This window comes from Camponotus vicinus, unplaced genomic scaffold, assembly GCF_025532165.1.
Source record: "Camponotus vicinus isolate PSW18456_S1 unplaced genomic scaffold, iyCamVici1.0 SCAF_9, whole genome shotgun sequence".
NCBI lineage: Eukaryota > Metazoa > Arthropoda > Insecta > Hymenoptera > Formicidae > Camponotus > Camponotus vicinus.
Window position 1 is genome coordinate 8714314 of NW_028141981.1, and position 20898 is coordinate 8735211.

The window sequence follows — 20898 nt, forward strand, 5'->3', positions numbered from 1 at the left end:
AAGACGATTCATGACAGAGTATCACGAATGGTATTTGATTCGGAAGGGTTTTCATAGTGCACAAATCCCTATGGGAAATTCTTGGCAAATAAAGGAAAACCGGACAACAACTGACCCTTGGACCGTTGACGTGGACCTAAGTTTGCTCCTAATATTAATTTAATAACGTCGAACGCGAACAATTGACAGGCAATAACAGCCGGGCAATCAGACGACGTTCGTCCAGGGTAGTTAGGAGCCCTCTCGGCATGTGTCGGGCTGGAAAAAGATCCGAAAAAGTCGATCGACAGGGAAGAGAAAGAGAGAGCGGATGCGGAGAAAAGCCTAGCAACCCTTTCACGAATGTCATTCGGGGCAGCAAGTGCCTTCGCTGCCATACAATGGCAGTTGTTGTTCTTGTTGATTTCATCGCACGTTCACGACCCTCCGGGAATCGAGAAGGGGTTTGAGCGACATAAGGATTTAAGGGGCGACCACGGACGCGGCTATTATTTCTGAGAAGCCTACGGACTCCACAGGATTCCGAGGGTGATCTTGGCTCGTTCACGAACCCCATTGCAAACAGAAAAACGCGACTCGCACGTCGATTCCTCGCCTTTCTTCGCCTGTTTCCTGCAAGTTGCTATTTTAGTCTTGAATAAACAAGCTATTGTAATGTAACATTTTTACGAACGATATAATCGATATAACAAAGATATATTTTTGAATTTTTAAAAATCAATGTTTTTGTACTATTTTGTAATAATATTCAACACATTAGTAATCTTAAAATTTGTCTTTAGCAATTAAATCTTATTAAATTATTATGTTTTAAGCTTTGTTAAATTAAAAATCATATTTTAAATAAATTCTTTGGCAAATAAATAACAAATTAATAAATTTTAAACGAATAATAAAAATTTGTTATTTAATTCCACTTCAACAACTTGTTTATTATCGATTGCTTGAAAATGAGAAACTATACAGTACGTCTCGATAACTGAGAAAAAAGTCGAGCAAGCACATTGCCGTTTAGACATCTCAACGGCGTCTCGGAACGTTTTTAAAAAGCGGCGCGGCATAAATCACTCGAGCGGACGCGCGATGGAGGAGGCGTCGGTAGAAAAAATAGGTTCGCGGGACTCGAGAGAGGGACCGTCATTCCGCGCGGCGACGGTATAAATATTTTAAAGTCCCGAATTAAGACGAGATGATAAAGCGCTTCCGAGCGCGAGTGCACCCGGCTTCTGGCTACTATCAGAAACGGCGGCTCTTGTGGCGCGGGACTTAAGCCACCCTAATACCCCGCTATCTGACCTCCTCGCGTGTCCGTTCTCCGTTCTTCCTCCCATCCCCTTCCTCCTTAGTAACGTGTCTCTCCGTCGTTCTCGTTCGATCCATGCGAGCGGTGTCTTCTCGAGAGCCGTCAATCTCGAGTGACGGTACGAGAAGCGCCGGTCGAGCGGGGGATTAAATGGAACGTCGCTTCTCTCTCGAAACGACTGCTGGACGTCTCTTGACGTCAACGAGAGCCGTGCCGTGCAGGAGCGTGCGATCCGCGTTCGAGGGCGTCTCGTTCGCGTGATTATACGAGGAATTTTATTCGCGTGCCGAGGTCGTCGCGAGCTGACCCTTCTCTGACGAGAAAAGAGCGTGTCGGCTGTGGCATTTCAAATTGTTTGTATCGTAGCGCGATAACGGAGGAGATATGATTTCTCGATGAGGTGATAACATCGGACGTGATTTTTTACAGTTTCATAAGATCGGATACGGTCTGCTATACCACATCGAGAATTTAGACGTATGAATTATGCTAGAATAAATGTAATTACACACACACACACAAATTATTTGCCTGTCGAGCAGCTTCGGTCTTTAAATCGACCGTCAGCTACGCAACATGTTATACGCCAAACGTTGCTCGCGCATCACGAGTAAATGCTCTGACACGAGCAACAGTCGTTCTGGTTTATTTATTGGATTGCGTTGCGCAGTTACCAAGAGTGCCTTTAATTTAAAAGACGCAGGGAGCGATGTGGTCTATCCCAACCGTCGAGAGTCGCTTTACGATTTGTTTATTGCAAGATTCCACGCGCGAAAAAAAAGATAAAACAAAGAGAAAGAGAGGAAGACTGAAAAATTAGCGCACACGGCCCTGAGTAAGAAGTTGCAGACACGCGTCGGGCTTGCGACCGTATGTTGGCGATAACGCGTATCCGTCGTGGTTCTCCTCTCGTCTTCCCTCTCTTTCCCTCCTCGTAGGCCGACCAGAAATATCCTACGACCATAGATAGACGGTTAGGTTGCGACTCGACCGCTGGTCTCGCGAAATTATCGGCCACTTCTCGCGCCGACGAAGACGAGAAGCGGATACCTTCACAAAGTCTGCTGATCAGCCGGCTTTCACGGCAAGGATATTATTACGCGCGGGTTTCGCGCGCGGAAACGGGAACCCAATTTGCGAAAATGTCCAACCCATTCGTATCCATCGCAAGCATGTTGCTCCAAGCGGGTTTATTAACATCGATTATACACTCGTAGTTAGCTTCCTTTCTCTATATTTATAACATTATAATTAATTCTACAATATGTAAAAAATCGCGGCAAGAAATTACTAAGTCTTAATGAATTACAACTGCTGATTTTTAATAGTGCGACATCCACCTCGCTTTTTGCATTGATACATCATCGAATAAAATTACTCGAGAGGCAATCAATGATTTTCTAACGTGTTTTATTGCATTGTTTTATGTAATATATTTATTAATAGTTCAGTATAATATTATTGTTTTGTATAATGAAGACGCAGCTGTATTAACGCGTTGATGCGAATTTAGAGAAAGTCCAGGCGGAAATGTTCATTCTCATGTATGCCTGCAAGCTCCTCAATCAGTATGGTAAATTGCATCTCGTTCAGGAATTCGTCGAATAAAGCAATCCGGCAATTATGCCCTTCTAGCAATATTTCGCGATGTTAGTTTATTTCTGATAAACATAGAACGATCTATCGCGAACAAGCATAAGCTAAGATCGCGGTCCATATTTACGTACTTTCGAATCGGCGCATTCGCGAGGCGGACGCAAGAAGAGGCAAGCGTAGCGTGATGCGGCATTCGCGAAATTAGTAGCAACAAATCGATGATTCTGTACGAGGTACAATTCCGATCGTAATCGTAACCCTTCAGGGGAATCTCTTGTCGATGATGGATACAAATATTGTTCGCGCTCGAGTAAGACAATAAAATTCACGAAATAAAATAATTGAACGATCAGATAGATTTAGATTTAATATTCGCTTATTTTACGATTTATTGTAAGTTTGAGAGCATCATATATATTTATCTATTTTTTAATCAAAAAACAATCTAAATATTATATTGGAAAAAACGAAGGAAATCAAATGCAATAAATAAAGATGGATAATCACGATTAATATTTTTTCAGTTCGCAATCATTTTCTTGATATCAAAGTATTCTTGAGATTGAGCGGGTTTAAATATGTAATATTTAATTCAAAGTGACATCAATCCACGCCAAAAATAATAACAGTATGGAAATTGCTCTTCGTGATTCTATAACCATCAACGATGGGATCATACGCGACACGAACTTTGATGAAGGTGATATCGAAACCGCGAGAAGGAAGCACGTTGATTATCGATCACCTACCTTGTATGCTGCCCTTCAATCGACGACAGCAGATTCATCTCGAATAGGCGTAGCACGGAGTCGGGCGTGCCAGCAGCCTCTATTTACCTACATACCCAGGACCCAGAAAGCGAGAAGGAGATACGAATGCCGGGAGCATCTATCGCGGAGAAGAGCGAGGGGGCGATAGCTCCCGGTCCTCGTGAAGGAGGAGAGCGCAGCGCAGAGCGGCGTCCACGTAGAGCAGGTAGCAGCAACAGCAAAGATCGTTGGAGCCGCAATCCAGTAGGACGTGCTTTGATGCGCCGTGGTGGCTCGAGATACGTGCGCGAAGATGCTACTTCTTCCGTGTAAGTATCCGGCCGAGCCGAGAGGTAATGCTCGGCCACTGCACACGGTGAGTGTGCATCGAGAGCACATCGCCGCCGCTGCCGCCACCGCCGCCGCCGCCGCGGCTCCGGGAGAGATAATTTACCCTTCAGAAAATAACAGGGTGGCGTAGAGACGCCGATTGGAACGACGTGCACCGTCGATCCCGGCGCACCGTACCGGTCTTCGTACGTAGGCAGGTATGTACTCTTATATGCCCATAGGAAGAAAGAGACGGAGGAGGCAGAACGTTGGCTTAGAGCGAGAGAGAGCGATGGAGATCGGTAAAAGAGCGGACCCGAGTCCATTCTATATATGGTGTCGACAACTTCGAAGAACAGCGCTGATCCAAGATGCGTGCCAATCGTTCTTGATTCCTAGTCGAGTTAGAATACGCTCTCTTTCGGTTGACCGTCGAAAACAGCACGCTCGTGCGTAGCGATGATGCCGAAGAAGAGGTAGAGTTGTTTCTTTATGTGTTGAGAGAAGTCGGGGATGTGGAAGGTCACACGAGCAGAGGCAAGTAGGGGACTTTCGGATTACTAATAATGACGGCGGCACGGCTCTTTGTTACATTGTGAGGCAGCAACAAAGAATTTTTTGATTTCTGATTCTATAGTCGAGAGGGTGATTACGCGAGGCAGATGTCACGCGAGATTAGAGCGCGGGAAAAATGGTTGAAGCTACCGGGAACGAAGACACCCGTGGTTAACAATTGACAGGTAGTCATCAGTTATCAACGAGTATCCCTGTGTCATCGTCACTGATGGCGCGCCGCCTGATTGGCAGATGTCAATTTTGTCTAACGTCTTCGGCCGTTGAAAAAGCATCCGCGATGAGACTGATTTTTCAACAATTTTTCGTCGTTTTACTCGTAGCTCTTTCCGCGATTCCGCGCACGTGTGTGCTTCGTTTTCTGACTGTGCTAATTTAGGCGACGCGCGAACAGCACTTTACAGAGGAACAAAAAGCAATCGTAGATTAACGTGGTCGTACGATGATCGACGTCCATTAGTATTATTCCGGTGAGGATAGAAGCGCGACTCGCGATCCTTGTCATCGTCACTAATTGTCGTGCAGCGGGCGATCCTGTCGGAGCATCTGGCGATCAAAAGTCGCCGGTCGATGACGGCGATGAGTCCTACGACGGACTCTGACGGAGCTGATTCTTTTGTTAACGCCAACAAAACCAGCCAACTTATTTGAATATACGTAACGCTTGCTGTGCACGCTTGCTGTGCACGCTTGCTTTGTCTACACACCTCTACCTTTCCTCCATATACATATATTGTACATATGTATAATATTCTATATAATTCAGATTCGTCATATCTAGCTACTTCTTCATTATTTCAGCTTCCAAGCAACAACCTCCTTCCTTATTAATCATTCTCTCACGCCTACTAGATAATAACAGTCAGCTATCGACGAATGAAATCATCAAGCTTGTCATTCTGTCGATAACATTCAAAGGTGGATGTTCCGATGAAAGAAGAAGGATGACGGCATCAATCATCGTCTCGCGCGATAAGTGACGCTATGCTCTTCGTGATCATTAGCCTTTCGCAATTTGCGACAGTGTTCTTCGTCTGACAGAAGAATTTTGCGAGAAACATAGATGGGTTCTTCCCTATATGCGTGCACGCCACTAACGGGAACAACGAACTTTCTCTCTCTCTCTCCTCTCCCATCCGTCTCGCCGGAGCAGAGTACAGCTTCCCTCCCGTGGTCCACCACCCCCGCTCCCGCGCACCCCCATCGCTCTGAGAGACTGCCGTGGAGTCATTCGTTACGAGGCCGCGAACAAGAGCAATAAACGTGTCGGAGTGCAGTAACGGGTGATACGTACGACGCGGGGCCCACGACCTTCGCTTTATAGGTCTACTTCGGCACGACCCCCCCGAGACTCGATTTGTCAACTCGTTAGTGGAACTCGTTTAACCCCGGGGCCACGTTCCGTACCACGAGCGCTGACCGCCTCTCTATATCTCTTTCTCTCTCTCCCTTGTCCCCCTTTTCCATTCTCTCCCCCTCCCTCCCATCGCCTTTCCGCATCTATCTTTCTCCTTTGCTCCCCCGCGTCGATAACAGCGTGGTCCTTCCACGTTGTTGGGTACGATCCTCTTCGAGCAAACACGCTTCCCTGTGTCGTTCGAGAAACGTTGCCGGCATTGCAGTACAGAGAGCGGGAACCAGGGGGAGAAGGTAGTGCTCCAGTTATAACGGCCCTGGCACGGGTGCCGCGGTGACGGATGTCGGACCGTATCCCATTACACGGGATAGAGAGCCATTGGTCACTCCGACTGAACGTACCTCAAATTGACGAATGGTAATGAGTTCACCTTGTTAAGCGACTACGGTTTCCCCCTTCCCCTCCGCCTTCCCCTTTTCGCCCATCCTCCGTCACCCTTTCGCTTCTCCTCTCTTCCAGGATCGTTTCTGCGGGAATTAAACCTCGATATCCGCCTAGCGTGTGCACCTGTGCGGCGACGGTGTGAAATGGAAGCGTAAGGACGATTCATTGTCGATGCCGGAATTAAAGGAATGCGGTGCAAGCCCTCGATATCATGAAATGACTCTGTGGAAATACGAAGCACTCCGCAGACAGAGCTCAGGCATTTGTTACATCTTGTCTCTGCTAGGATTAATCCTTTGCTTGTATTTCTGATAGAACGAGATATTCGAGTTTTGAAAAAGAAATTTCGATTTCTTCAAAGAAAGCTCTAATAAATATGAATAATAAATTATGACGAATATAAATGTAATCGATAACTGTTTCATTTAAATTTCCCAAAGAAACAATCAATATTTTAAATTGCGATTTAATATACTTTGAAACATATCAATTTTTCAAATGTTTTGAAATCTATTAAAAACTTAGTCACATTTAGGGTTGAAATACCAAGAGATACCTATACTTGATATTGTATTCCTTGTCTTGAATTTCGAAACAAGATCAAAACAATATTAAGATTAAGTTGTCAATAATATTGATTTTGTAAAATCATTGATTTAAAAAAATTACATATATTTGTAAATTAAATGAGAAAAAAATCACATACAATATATCATACGAACTTAAAAAATAAAATCATTTGTATTAATAAATTCAAAAATAATTAATGCAATAAACAAAATGAACATAATAAAATTTTACATAATTATATACAAATGATTACAAATGATTTTATTTATTAAGTAAAATTCTTTAACTTATATATATAAAATAAAAAAAAATTAAAAAACAAATATTGTATTGATATTGAAAATTTAAATCTCTTGTTTTGATCTTGAGTAAATTTTTCTAGCAAAAATTTCATGATATTAATTGTTTAAAATAATATTTACTTTTATTTCCTCCAAAAAACAATTGTATTTTCTTGAGTCTTATGCAACCCTAATCCTATTCTATAAACAAGTATTAATTTTCATCAGCATAAAGCTACACATTCTTCAATACCTAGAAACTTTTTAGGAAAAATTATCTACATATACATATATCATACACACAATTATACCGATCGTTGGGTCGTATCCAAGAACTTTTTGCCAGGTCGCATCAGCGCGACGGTCTTGTATAAATCGAGTCGTTACACAAAATTGCTAGTTTCATCGGCGCGATGCACTCCGCGTCCGGGTTCGAAGGACAGCGGACTTGGTCGTCGTCGTGAAGGCGCGCGGCGTGCATGCGAGAGGCGATAAATTATTAAGGCCGACGTAGAAGGAGAGGATTCGCGCGCGCGGGACGCGCGGATCGATACCTTTAAAAGCGCACGCCTTCGCCGAAGGATCCCCGTGCGGACCGGGCCGCAATACCTAACGGAGTTTATTCGACATTGTTGAATGGCGGCAGTTGTAAAAATGATAACGGATGACCCGTGAGGGGCCGGGGGAACTCCCGGGTAATGAAGTACGGTCAGTACGGTTCGGCCCCTCTGCCGAATGCCGGGGCATCTCCTAGAGCTCATTCCCCTCCGGACGATGTCGACTCGGATTTACGTCGCGCCTCTCGCGCACGTCACTACGGCCGCCGGTAGACGAGGCGAGACTCACACATCGGTAATTTTGCTCCACGCTGAAGAAAAGGGTTTTACGATTAGGTTTCGATACTCTGGAGCGAGAAATAAGAGAGATATCTTTGACGCGCGATTCGAAAGTGATATATGAAAAAGCATCCTTCTCGCTCGTCCTTCCGACTTGATATTAATCGACGCTAATACGATTTTTCAGAAATAGATTTGCGCCGTTTACGAAACGAAATTTTTTTCAATCGTCTTTCATACGCGGCTATGAAGTTACCGATACGATCTTACTTCTCGGCTCGCGATATTTCCAAACCCTCTGGTCTTTTGATCAAAAGATTTCGCGCGCGTTTATGACCAAGTGATTTATGATCGTGATGTCGAGCGATGCGTTCCCATCCTGAGCGAGCGTGATGCACGTGTCGAATCGTGCGACCTTCCGACAGTGGCAGCCATAACAGGCGGCGTAACGAAGACGCAATTAGACGATGAGCATAATTGCGAGTAAATGGCGATTAAATTTTACAACGCGGTCTTATTGAATAAGTCGTTGTGAAATTTATTTTGCAAAAATCGTCCGATTAATTCGCAGGACTATCCATATTCACATTACTTTTTGTGCGATAAAATAGAGATAAAACAGTCATAATATCATTGAAATCGATGCGCCATCATTTCGCTATTTATTGCAATAAATTTTAATTTCAATTTAAATTTTGCTTGTAATTTTAATCGTCGCTCGACTTATTATTTTATTATATATGCACACAGTCTGTTCTTTAGAACTATAGTGTATTTTTTTCTCTATAACTATAATTACAACGCTTCTGTAATTGTAACTTGCCATGATCGATCCTATGGCGAGGAAGCGCGATTCTTTGTACATGGTGAATTATTTGTTCCCGCCAAGGAATAAATGTCCTCGTGTGTGTAATCGCCGAGTGGTTGATGGGCCGCAGTAACCCGAACGTGTCGAAGATCGATGCTTGGGGGAAACGTCGGGTTCTAGGATGTCGAAGCGATACGCACCGCGAACTCCATAAAATTTCCCGCTATTACCGGAGAAAAGGCACAACGTAGCTTGTAATTAGCACTTGACGATGCATTAGTACCGCCGTCTCTATCCCTAAGAACGCCCTTGCAATAAACTCGAAATGATCAATCGTCCATTATTAACCGCAACGAATCTTGTAACTATAAGAAAAGATCGGTATTCTTCGGAGCCGTCATCTGATTTTATTTTTTTTTTATTATTATTTAATTAAATTTTACGAGATCGCTTTAAGTAAAGCTTCTTCACCCTAAAAAGTAGTGCATAATTCGTAATCGGAAATACAGTAAAAGATTTTTCTTATCTTGTAGATATTTTGATGAAATAGTGTAGTTTTAAAAATAAAATCAAAGGAAAAAAGCTATTTTACATTAAAATTATAAAATAATTTTTTAATTATTTGTATTAAAATGTTATTTATAAAAAATGTTATGTGCATATGACATGTATATATAAAATAGTATTTATATAAATTAAAACTTAGCGAAGAAATAATAACGTTACAACAGCAGAGATTTTCTAGTCGAATAATTAATTATACGAATATGTTTTTTAAATCAGAAAAAAAATATGTTGATCTCATATAATATATAAAAACATATGTTTAACTCGTATAATATATATATTCGAGCAAAAATGTAAATAAATTCAATCAGGAGATATTTTTAATAAGGCTCTATATGTGAAAACATAAATTTGAATTTTCGCTGGCTATTAAGAATCACAAAAGATAAATTTTTCTCTAACGTTCACTATCATCCCGCGTCTTGCTCTTAATAATCCGCGATAAATCAAATTATTCACAAATGACCAATTAATATATCTCTTTGCGGATCAACCGAGAGCCTGTGCGAAAATTTCTATGGCAAGGCGCACATAAAAATCGATCGCTTCTTCAGCGGCCGAGAGAAATCCTGTCAAATAGCCACACTTGGCTTCACGGAACGTGCCAATTTGCGCCCATATTGCATATGTGCTTTCACCTCGGTCCCTGCATCGAGCTCGTCGCTTCCATCCGCTCTCCCACCTCGCCGAGGAAAAGAGTCCGTGCCACGGGTTTATTACGTGCGAATTCCGCGGGTTTCCGCACGATATCAATTTCTCAAACGAATCGTGGCCATTTGCGCGGCCTCGCTTACCAGGTAGCGCGTAATTCTCGGATATCCCGACGCGATTCTGGCGCGGCGGGAAAGATCTCGTGAACGTGCAACGTCAGAGCTGCGAAACTTATCGCGAACTATCACGATTGTCTCGTCCGCGCGATCTTGCGATCTGCTTCGGAATATACTCCTTTGGGTGCCTTCGAACAGCGCACTCCAACGTCGAAGATCTCTTCGCAAGCTACAAATTGCACTGGCCACAGAATGGCCAAGTTTCAAAAAAAAATTTATGAGGAGCGATCTTTCAATTCAGTCTAGCATCTATCCGAGAGATTTGTTTTTTAACCATGGAAATAAAATTACGCGGTAAAAAAGGTACCGTATAAATCCAGGATTGCATATCGATCAATTTGAGCGGATGAGGATCGATTTTGCAGATTCATTCTACGGCATTAAATACACAGAATAACGAAGCTATCAAAAAATCCATGACGCGCAGGTTCTAGCTATTACCTGAATATTTATTTGAAATATTTTTTGCTGAAAGTCATGTAAACATACCGCGCAAATCATTAGCGTGAATATAATAATCCTATAACTTCGTCAAGTAGAATGTGAATTTACAAAGATACATCTTTCAATTGTGTAACTGAGAAACTCTTGATCTCTGACATCTTAATTCTGACAGTTCTGTTAAATTATAATCGTGACTTCGTGATCTTCGAGTTTTCGAAGATAACGTGGGAGGCGCAAGTCGCCGATGATTATTTATTATTGCGTATTGCCGTCTAGGAATCCATTGTTACGAGTCCCGGACGTGGTGTGCCAATCATCCGTCAATGACACCCGATGACGTTACATGAAGGATGTTAAAATTAACACTAGGCGATGAGCGAAATAAATGACGCCCCAATTGCCACCTACGCTACAGTCGTTACATAACTCAACGGGAAAAAGAGTACTCGAAACCTGTACTTTCGCCCGTGCAATTCTACTTTCGGAAGCGGTGTGAAAAAAATGCATACGAAAGGATACAATCATCGGGCGAGAGAGAAAGAGAGAATTTAAACGGATCAATCAGCCACCCGTTCTTAGCCGCGCGATTCTACATCGCGTATAGAGAAGCTCTCTCCCCTCGCGGAATTTAAAGGGAAACTCCAGCCCTTAACGGCCGCAATTGCTCCGAAGGCCGGCGGCACGAGAGGGATAATTTCCAAGCCGGCATACACACGTAAGCCGACAAGGACGAAGCGATAGAGGACGATGAGCGTCGATAGCGCACGGTAGGCATTTCTCGCTGTGGATGAGAAAGAGGGAGAGGGAGAGGTAGTTCGCCGAGGACGCTGAAAATTGCAGCACGAAGAGGCGGCACGAAGTCGTTCGTTGTCCTCGTGCCGTTGCGCTCGCGCGCGATCGCCCGGTATGCCTCGAGCCGATACACCCGCGGCTACCCGGTGTAAGCGCGATGAACGTGAGCGTGGATGCCAGCGCGAATGTGTGAGCGCGTCGACGACCGGGTCTCGAAGTCTCTTCGTGTCTTCGGTGCTGCCACGTCCAGCACACACGTATGTAGGTATATATACACGTGTTCACACATGGACACGCGTACACATGTACGACGAAGCGGTGCGTTTCCTTCGCGCTGTGGGCGCGGCCGCTCTCGCTCGAGAGGCCGAGAGGTCGTCCGCGGAGCCGCTGGGAACCGGCGATTGTCGCTTGTGCTTCGAGGAGCACGCACTCTCCGGGCCGCCGCCGGTGTATGTTCGTTCTCTCCGTAACCTGCGATTACCGAGCGATTTTCAGATCGGTAGCGCGGCCGACCGACCGGACGGCGATTTTTTCGCACGTCACACACGATCCGGCCGCACGCCGTTGCTGCTCCCGGGACACGGGTTTCGGAGAAGCGTCCCTAACGTCGTCACGACGTCCGCTTTGCCCGTCGTGTCCTCTGCCCCTTGTCCCTCCTCTCCTCCTCCCTATTCGTGGATATTACTGCGTAGTTTCCGAGAGGACCCTCGAACGGATAAATATGCACCCGCGAGCGCCCGGTCAAACCGGACACATAATCGTGCGAATATTGGCAGATGATATTAGGAAAAGTATGGCAAAGAAGATTCTCGTCTCGCACGCATGAAAAATATTTTTGTGGGCGTACATGAATAATTAATGAACTTAGATGCCGGAGGTGCTAATGCTGCCGGCTTTAAATCTTCTTTTTAAATCGATACGCAAATATAAAGTCTATGTAGCGATCATGTACATTAAAGACATCTTGGTACGTAAATATGTTTTTCTATACTTTTAACGAGAGAGAGAGAGAGAAAGAGAGAGATTGGAAATATAATTACATTGACGGTCGAGTAGCTCGATGACTACACTTGCCATTGACATCTACGAGAATGTCGAAGCGTGGAAAAAACTGACGTGGAAGATTCAGGGTCGATGATGAAACGATTCGATGGTGGTGGGGTCGTGTATCAATCGGATCTCGAGGTTGCGTGCTTGAGGTCACGGAGATGGATGGGAATAAGGCGATTTGCCCCTCCCACAAAAAGCGAGCAAAATCGAAGCAGGTGCAATTGCCGTTCGCGAGGTGGAGGAATCGTCGAAACAATTATAGAGCCAGGCGGGACGAGGTGTGCAATTCTGTCCGGAGCTACCGTACTTGTAATTGCTTCGGAAGCAATAACGTACAGCCGAAAAAAATTCGGTTGGAGGCCATAGGCTAGGTATTAATGGCGCGATACAACGTGACACGTTAATGCAAATCTTTTCATTATATTCGTTCGCGCAAGTATTGATTTATCGAAATCATGTAATGTACTAATTAACACTGAAATATATTATTATTTTTCTCTCTCTTCTTTTTTGCTATACGAATTTATAATGTTTTATTTTATTTTAATTTTTTATTCTTTAGTTTTTATTTTTTTCGTATTCTCTTCGTATAGTCACTTTTGTTTTTTATAAAGAGAATTTTATCTTCAAAATATACTGTAAAGTAGTATAAGAAAATAAAATTCCCTTTTTAAGAACAAAATAAAAATTGCTCTCTTTCTCTATTATATATATATAAATTATTAATCACTATTATTGTGTATTTTTATTCTTTTGCAATTTGTTATAAACACAATTCAATAATAATATTTTGCAAAAAAAAATTGCAATACATAATTTCACGATATTCTCTCCTGATTCTCATTATTGTAAATTCTGCTTTCATAATACGAAAAAAAAAAAATAAATAAATCTTGTTTTGTATCAACTTTAATTAAGCGAATTGATTAAAATTGATTTACGTGGTTTATGTGCGAATTTCCAGTAAATTACATTAAAAATTTTCCTTGTTTTATGGACACGCGGCTTTCAACCGATCATCGAGAAGACTCGGGCATCTTTCGTTGCGAACGATTCGTGACGATGTCAGGGATAATTCCACGTCTACGAAAGTAACGAGTCCCGCGGATCGGGCCATAAAATATCGCGCAGTTTTACCGAAAGCCACGGAGAGCCCCGTCGTGGCAATATAAATTTGTCGGGCGTGCTGCGATCGGAACGCGCGGCCGCGATCTCGCCGCGCACGATCGTGCTCGCGAGTTTCAGCCTATCCCGCGCTCGTTCTCTCTCTTTCTCCCTCCCTCCCTCTTTCTTTTTCTTCCTTTCTTTTGCTTTGGTCATTATCCTTTTATTACCGTGCTCGCGCGCGTTATTTAGAGACGCGATCCTTAGGAGTGCGCGCGAGTACGAGCGATTGCCCGAGTGGAAATCGACCCGTACGCGAGCGGTGCATCATCGCTCGGCGCGATGCATCTCGTAAATAAAGTAGCATTCGATCGTGCGCCCGTCCCTGCCGTCGCTATCGACGATTTACGGCTACGAGCGACCCGGCTAGAAGTCCATCCTAACGACACACGTATTTTTTTTACTGCCCCGGATGCTAGCGGCTTTTGGAAATTCCGTCAAATGAAAACCTCGTGTATTGAATTGCAAAGTTACTGCCCTCATTCAGAAAGAGTGATACATTCAATTCGAAAGTTTTCTTCTTCTTGTCAGGTAATTTTCAAAGCCAAAGTCCAATATCTTCGTAAATTTTTAATTAATTTATTATTATTTTTATTTAATTAATTTCTTTTTGTACGAGAGTAATTTCGCGAATAAAAAGTAGATTAAATATTATATATAAAGTTTGAATTTTTAAAAAATTGTTTGCAATTTAATTTTAATTTCAAGCTTATTATAATTTGTAATATTAAAAATTTTAAACAATACTTAAAAAAATAATTGATATATGTGTCTTTCCTCTAAGTTTTTTCTAAAAATAAAAAAGAAATTCTGAAACACGTTATATGAATGTACGCGAAACAGAACAGAGATCTTGTCACTCTGTTAGAATTCTGAAAAGATCGGTTTAGGTACCGTTATATAAGCGAAAGAGAGGTACACGCGTAATGTCGACGGAATGCGGAATGTATCGATCGATGAACGAGTCGTTTCGAGATGACGACGTTGGACGATGGCAGCTTCTACTTTGCTACTAGCCAGTAGTACATAATAGAAAAAAGGCTATGGACTCTTTCTCTTTTTCTTTCCGAGTATTCAAGCCGCTCGGAACTCTAGAATCTCGTTATCGAGAATCGAACCAGAGCGTAGATGCGATACGTGCTCTGGATGCAGATTACGGGGCGTGTCGATGATCGTCGGTACTCCTGGACGGTGGGAAAGTAGGCGAGAATGAGACGCGGGATGGATCTCGTTCGTTGCTATCGCCTCTGCCACCGTGCAATTAGCGAATACTCGCTTGCCTGCGAAACTGCCATTATCGCAAATGTTGCAACTGACGAGGATTGGACGTATCTCGTAAAGTCGTCTTATAGCTCGACTGAGAACTCGTTATATTTGCTTTTTCTGTACTTCTGTATGCGTGGACACACGCCATGTGCCACGCGGACGAAAATACGCTCCCGGTCTCACTTCCGGTTTCACCCTCTCGAGATATCCGCACGCTTTCGGATTGTCGGTGAATCAATCTGGGTCGCTCTAAGAGGGTCCGACTCGAGTGGCATCGTGATAGCAATTAGTAGCCGAGAATACACATCTCGCTAGTATATATGTCAAGAATTATATAATATTCACATATGTAATTATCCTACTTTAGTTATTAAAGTTTATGATAATCTATAAAGATTGTTACGTTTTCTTGTCTCGTAGTTCTGGAATGAACAATTTTTTAATAAAATTTCGCATGTAATTAAAAATTAATTATATTATTAATTCTCGAGTAATTCTTGGACTCATCTCTAATATTCCAGTAACTGTAATTACCTCGTGTATCTTATTATGATAATTGCTCGGATTATTCTTATTATTCAAATCACACGATGCTTTCGCGTCGGAAAGTGTCGCTCTCATTCAAGCAGAAACACAAGCGAGCCTGTTCCGACAAATACCGTTAGCGCACTCGATTGTTATCCCTACCAAATGTCGAACTTTTCTTTCAAACATACCAGCCCTTCTAGTTTCCCGCTATTCGTCTATTATCCTGCGCGGGTTCCCATTAATCGCCGCGCATTAACATCCGTATTTAATGGCTGTCGTTACCTCCCTGCACCGCGCGCCTGATGAGAACCAGTTAAATAATCAAACGTCACGTCGCGCTCGGGCAAATCGGCGCGCACCGCGGAGAAAGTACCGTAATTATCGTAATGCGTGCGCTTTAAATGCGCCGGACCGCGCCGCAACGCCGTTGCATCTCGTCCATGATTTACGTAGCACGCGGACCAAAGCACGCGGAAGTCTTTTCCAGCTTGATCCTATGGGTTACGCTTCTGTTTCACTCGGATTTCATAATAAGCGCGCTTCGCATATGGTCCGATTCGAATCATAGATTGCATTCGCAAATTAAAATGCTTAATTCCGGAGTGAGACAATTATTTTCTGTCATCAGATCAATCGGTAAATTTGCGAATCCCCACTAGACATATGTTTATGTCAGTCCCTATTTTCTAATAAGAGGGAAATAAATTTTTGTTAATTGATCGAATAAAAAAAATCTAATAAAAGATACGCTCAACAAGTGCGAACTGTTCTGATACAGTGATTAGCATACATAGGTGCGATCAAATGGGTGGTCTCTCATCGGCTCGTTCACACAGGCGTTGCAATTAAAAAATCAACCACGCACTCGCGAGCAGGAGAGAATAGTGCGTGCGTGCGTGCGCCGAGTGCCGAGTAATTATTTCGACGGAATCGGCTCTGACGGGCTTAATGGCTGCGAGTCGGTCTCAGAGCACCGGCAATTAATCACTATTCATTAGAAAGGCGAGCCGGAAGCACCGACGGGGAAAACGAAATTACTCGCCGCGTGTCTTCCTCGTGAATCTTTTCCCGTTCCAGGAAGATGATGGGGTCGTGACGTCGCCGCCGGTAATCGCCGCAGTGTACATCGCGAGGAGAAACAATTACCATAATCGAAATCGCTGCGTTATCGTTCAACATCGTGGAAAAGATCACAGTCACACGAAGAATATGAATGCGGAACGCGAAGGAAAAATAATCTCGATTTCAAACTATCGGATAATCACATTGACATTATATAAACTTGCCCAAGGACATTAGCATCCTAAAGTCGAGTGCAATTAAAATTTTAATACGTGTCCGATATATATTCGCGTTTCCCTTGCGAGGATAATCAATCGGAAAGATTGGCTTCCTTATCGGCGATCGGGAAGCTTCTTGTCGTGCAAAGTGTCGTGGTTTCCCTAAGGCTTTGGGTTACATCCTGCGTAAGGCTGAGGGGATCCGACGACCCTTCTTCCGACCGCTTTAAACAATTTTAAGGCTCATTTCCCCCCTTAAAGCGAATATCCTCCGCCGGATGAGATCGGAGCGAGAGGGAAAAACGGAAGCGGGAAAGAGCCGAGGAAGAGGAGGAGATGACGAGGGAGAGGAAACGAGAGACGAAATGCCGCGAGGTATCCGCCGGCAGCCAGCCGACTCAACCCTCGGTGAAAACTGGGATGGTAACCCTCGTATTTACCAATTACCTAAGTAATCTGCGGCGGGACCAGACTCCCGTCTCTGTCCTCACGACTCGCCCGCGCCCCGTGACTCTTCTCCTGCGGTCTGCGACTTCTGGGGCTAGCCTACGGCGAGATAGCCGAGGCCTCCTCTGACAAACGCGAAACACTACACTCGCTCTTGGATCTTGAGGACGACAAGTAATTATTTGCCCGCGGTGCCATAGATATCAGACCTAGTTTCTGGGATGTAGAACCGAAATCGCAGTTTAATTATGATTTTTTTAGATTATTATAATTTTCTTGGAAACGACGTTTTTCTTTATTTTAGCTCATTTTTAAGCGACGAGATTATTAATATGTACTTCGCAAATATTGTGTTTAGACGCTGTTGAAATTGGTCACGAAATTTGCAACAATGATGGAGCGCTCGCTTAAAAATTCGAAAAACTTTTTCGATGTTATAAACAACATGAAGGATCAATCTTAAATGCAAAAACATTCTATTAATAGTTGATTAAAAAATTAAAAGTAATAACGCCGACCTTATTATACGAGCTGTAGTTTCACGCAGCGAAAGATGATACTTATAAGGAACCCATAGCCGTGTCGGTTAGTCGATCTAGAAATTAATTTTCTCCGCGTCCAGTTACATCTCTTCAGCGGAAATTATTCACCATGAAGCGACGATTCTTCTCCTGTGGCCGAGGCTAGGCGATCGCGAGGTCGCCGCGGGTCGTCGCAAATTTCGCATTCGCAGAATCCACCTCGCGAATCGTGGGTCTCTCTCTCTCTCTCTCCCTTTCTCCGTAGAATGTAGAAAAGTGACTACGAAAGTCCGCAGAGAACCCGAATGAGCTCCATTACGATAAGTGCCCGACAGACACGAAAGCATAAATCCGAGACGAGTCGGAAAGATACATTTCCTCCTTCTCCTCCTGTAGCAGAAACGCGGATACACACCGAACAGCGTAATTCTACTTAATTGGTACCTCGGCACGCGGAGGTTACTTTGCTTCGAATCTCAGTCCCGCTGGTAACTCCTTTTTTTTCCAACAAATGTGCACAACTGTTCGTGCGAAGGTTTGGAGGATCGTGGCCTTTTCGAGGCTTTCGCAGTCGAACGGGTCTCTATTAAACCCGACGTAAATATGACGAATCAAGCAAGCTGGCATCGCGTTAACGGTAATTTCATATTTTTCAAACTTGGCAAAAGGAGCGCGAGAAAGACCGATCGCCTCTCGACGTCTTTTGCTCTTTGTTCATATAACAGTATGCCAAAAAATTTAATTTACTTTTATTTTTATCACAGTAGATACTTGTTCTCACAGTCCACTATTGCATATTGCGATATATAAACTTAGAATAGAGAAATATTAACGTTACTTAAGAAAGATCAAAGTACTCACGTACGGATTACATGTAATATTTGCAGACTACCGTGAGGTCATCGCGAATGGCGAAGAAACTCCCTTCGAGGAATCCTTCGAGGATGGACGCCTAGTGTCTTCCGTGTCTGGAGTCGGGGCGGAAATGTGGAGGAACGTTACGTCTATGGCTAACGCGGATGGGAAAACGCGCGGTCAGATGTGTGATCCATGCGATCCTAAGTGTTCTCGGTGGAAGAAATAACCCTTCGGGGTCAGCACGGGGAGTCCCCGTCGCGAACGTGCGAGATGCATAAGATGGCCGCCACCGGGTCGGGTGATTATTGCGTAATCAACGCTAATTATCGTACCATCGCGGTACGCTTTCCGCAGGAATGAATCGCATACGCCGCGTTGTGTACACTAGGTCTTCCACTAGGCTTCTCGCGGCGGAGGAAGAGCGAGGCAGGACGAGGAGGAAGAGGAGCGGGAAAGGACGAAGATCGACCGTGGAGACGGAGTGAGAACGACGGTGTTGTGGATGAACGTACACGCGCGAAAGAGACATAATGGCACTATTGCAATCTGCATACATTATACGCGCTCGCGCGCCTCTTCTCCCCTTCGCCTCACCCGCGAGGGGCTTGCTTCTCTCTTTCTCTCTCACGCTTTCTCCCGCTATGCCTTCTTCTCACCCGCGATCTCTCTTTCCTCCTCGCACCCGGTGGTGTCGGCGTACACAGGATTATACTTTGTCCTCACGGCGTTTCTCACGGAAGCTGACTCGGGACGCATGACGGTCCCAAGGTCTCATTGAATACACGCCGCCGCCTCGAGAATCGACTCCGCGCGTTTATCCGCGCGGCCGTCGCCGGAATTGCTCGGAGCCATCCGGTTTCCGGTGTCGCTTGCCTACGATGGAGAGAAACGTTGCGTTTCCTTCGGAAAAACTTTGCATTAAATCCGAGTGTGTCCCCAAACATGAGAACGATGGCGATGCGGTTACTTAAAATAGGTGTATTTTTTGTATTGTGTGATGTTGGAAATTTTAAGTGTAAAACGGTCGCAATAATTCAAACGATGGGAAGATTCTCGAAATATACGTGCAACCAATGATTTCTAAAAAATAATTCTTTTTTAAAACAAATTTATACAACTTGGAGATTTCTTTAAAATGTATATAAAATAATAAATATTTTGACGAAAATAAATTTATATAAATTGTTCTATTTTTAAAAATTATTCTTAGAGAGAGAAAGAAACGTGAAAACGTTTCAAGAGAAAATAACGATGGAACACATAATAAAATCTCGTTGAAAATAAAACACATAAAATTAACATTTCCTCAAGAATTGCAATTTCACAATGTCTGTCCGATGGCGGAACAGTCGGTTCGAGGTGGCACGTCGCCGGAAAGGACGACCCATCGGCCGTGTATACCGGACCAGATGTTTACTACCGGCAATAATGGCGCGGGCGTTTCATTAATTAATAGCCTCCGTAGTCTGCACAGCCATGGACGTCTCTCGTCTGACATTTCGAGTGACAAGCCGGTGTTCCTAGGTAGCGTGACCGGCCTGTGTCCCGCGCATTTATTATTCAAGACCCCGATAGGTTATACGTCGTGGTACTTGGAAATCGCGTTCGGGCCGGACGTATCACGCGTCGCATTAAAACGCTCCGTGCAAATTGACGTCGCGCGCGCGACCCGTTCCACTTGCCGAGAAAACGTCCAGCGGCCTCGGGCGAGGATTAACGCGTCGCTCGCGACACGAATTTTATCGTCGTTAAACGCTCATTTGCACCGTCGATTGATCTATCGACCGTATCGCGGCACGCGATGCATCTTCGTCGGCGCGGAAATCAAGTTCCGAAGATGATGAGGCAGACATTGTAGGCGCGAGTACCCACGTCGGCAGCTTTTGAAGACGATATCGCCGCGAGGAAGAGAATGGCGACTCGATGTGAATGCGATCGATAAAAAAAAATGAAAAGAAAAATGTTCGACGACACGCGAAATTATGGTTTTCAACTTTCCTTGTACAGACTCTCGAGAAGTGAAGATTAATCTTGCTATATCTCAAGTTATAATTTAAAATTACATTTCCAGGAAATGACGTATCAAATTTTTTTCACGTATCAAATATATTATTTAAATTTTACTTAATAGAAATAATTTAGAAAGTCTCTGAATTAAAATAAAAAAATAAAAGCAATGTGAAATTTATCAAAGTACAACTGCGAACTCTTTCTTTGGACTACCTTCGCATTAATAATAATAAATAACAATAAATATAAAATTTTAGTGGAGCTATTATTCTAAATCAAATTATTTAATAAAAAATT

At 43.6% G+C, this 20898-nt stretch overlaps 2 protein-coding genes across 6 annotated transcripts in view; one reads left to right on the top strand and one right to left on the bottom strand.

The window, feature by feature from the left end:
* The window catches only part of LOC145976652 (uncharacterized), a 193622-nt gene extending 174619 nt beyond the window's left edge, over positions 1 to 19003 (top strand). Inside the window, exon 3 of the mRNA XM_083107893.1 lies at positions 18621 to 19003. Within this exon, the coding sequence (XP_082964019.1) occupies positions 18621 to 18817 (197 nt within the window). The 3' untranslated portion in view covers positions 18818 to 19003. The remainder of the gene's footprint in view (positions 1 to 18620) is intronic.
* LOC145976650 (uncharacterized) overlaps positions 1 to 20898 on the bottom strand; it is a 279978-nt gene that overhangs the window by 4885 nt on the left and 254195 nt on the right. The gene's annotated exons all lie outside the window — the stretch shown is intronic.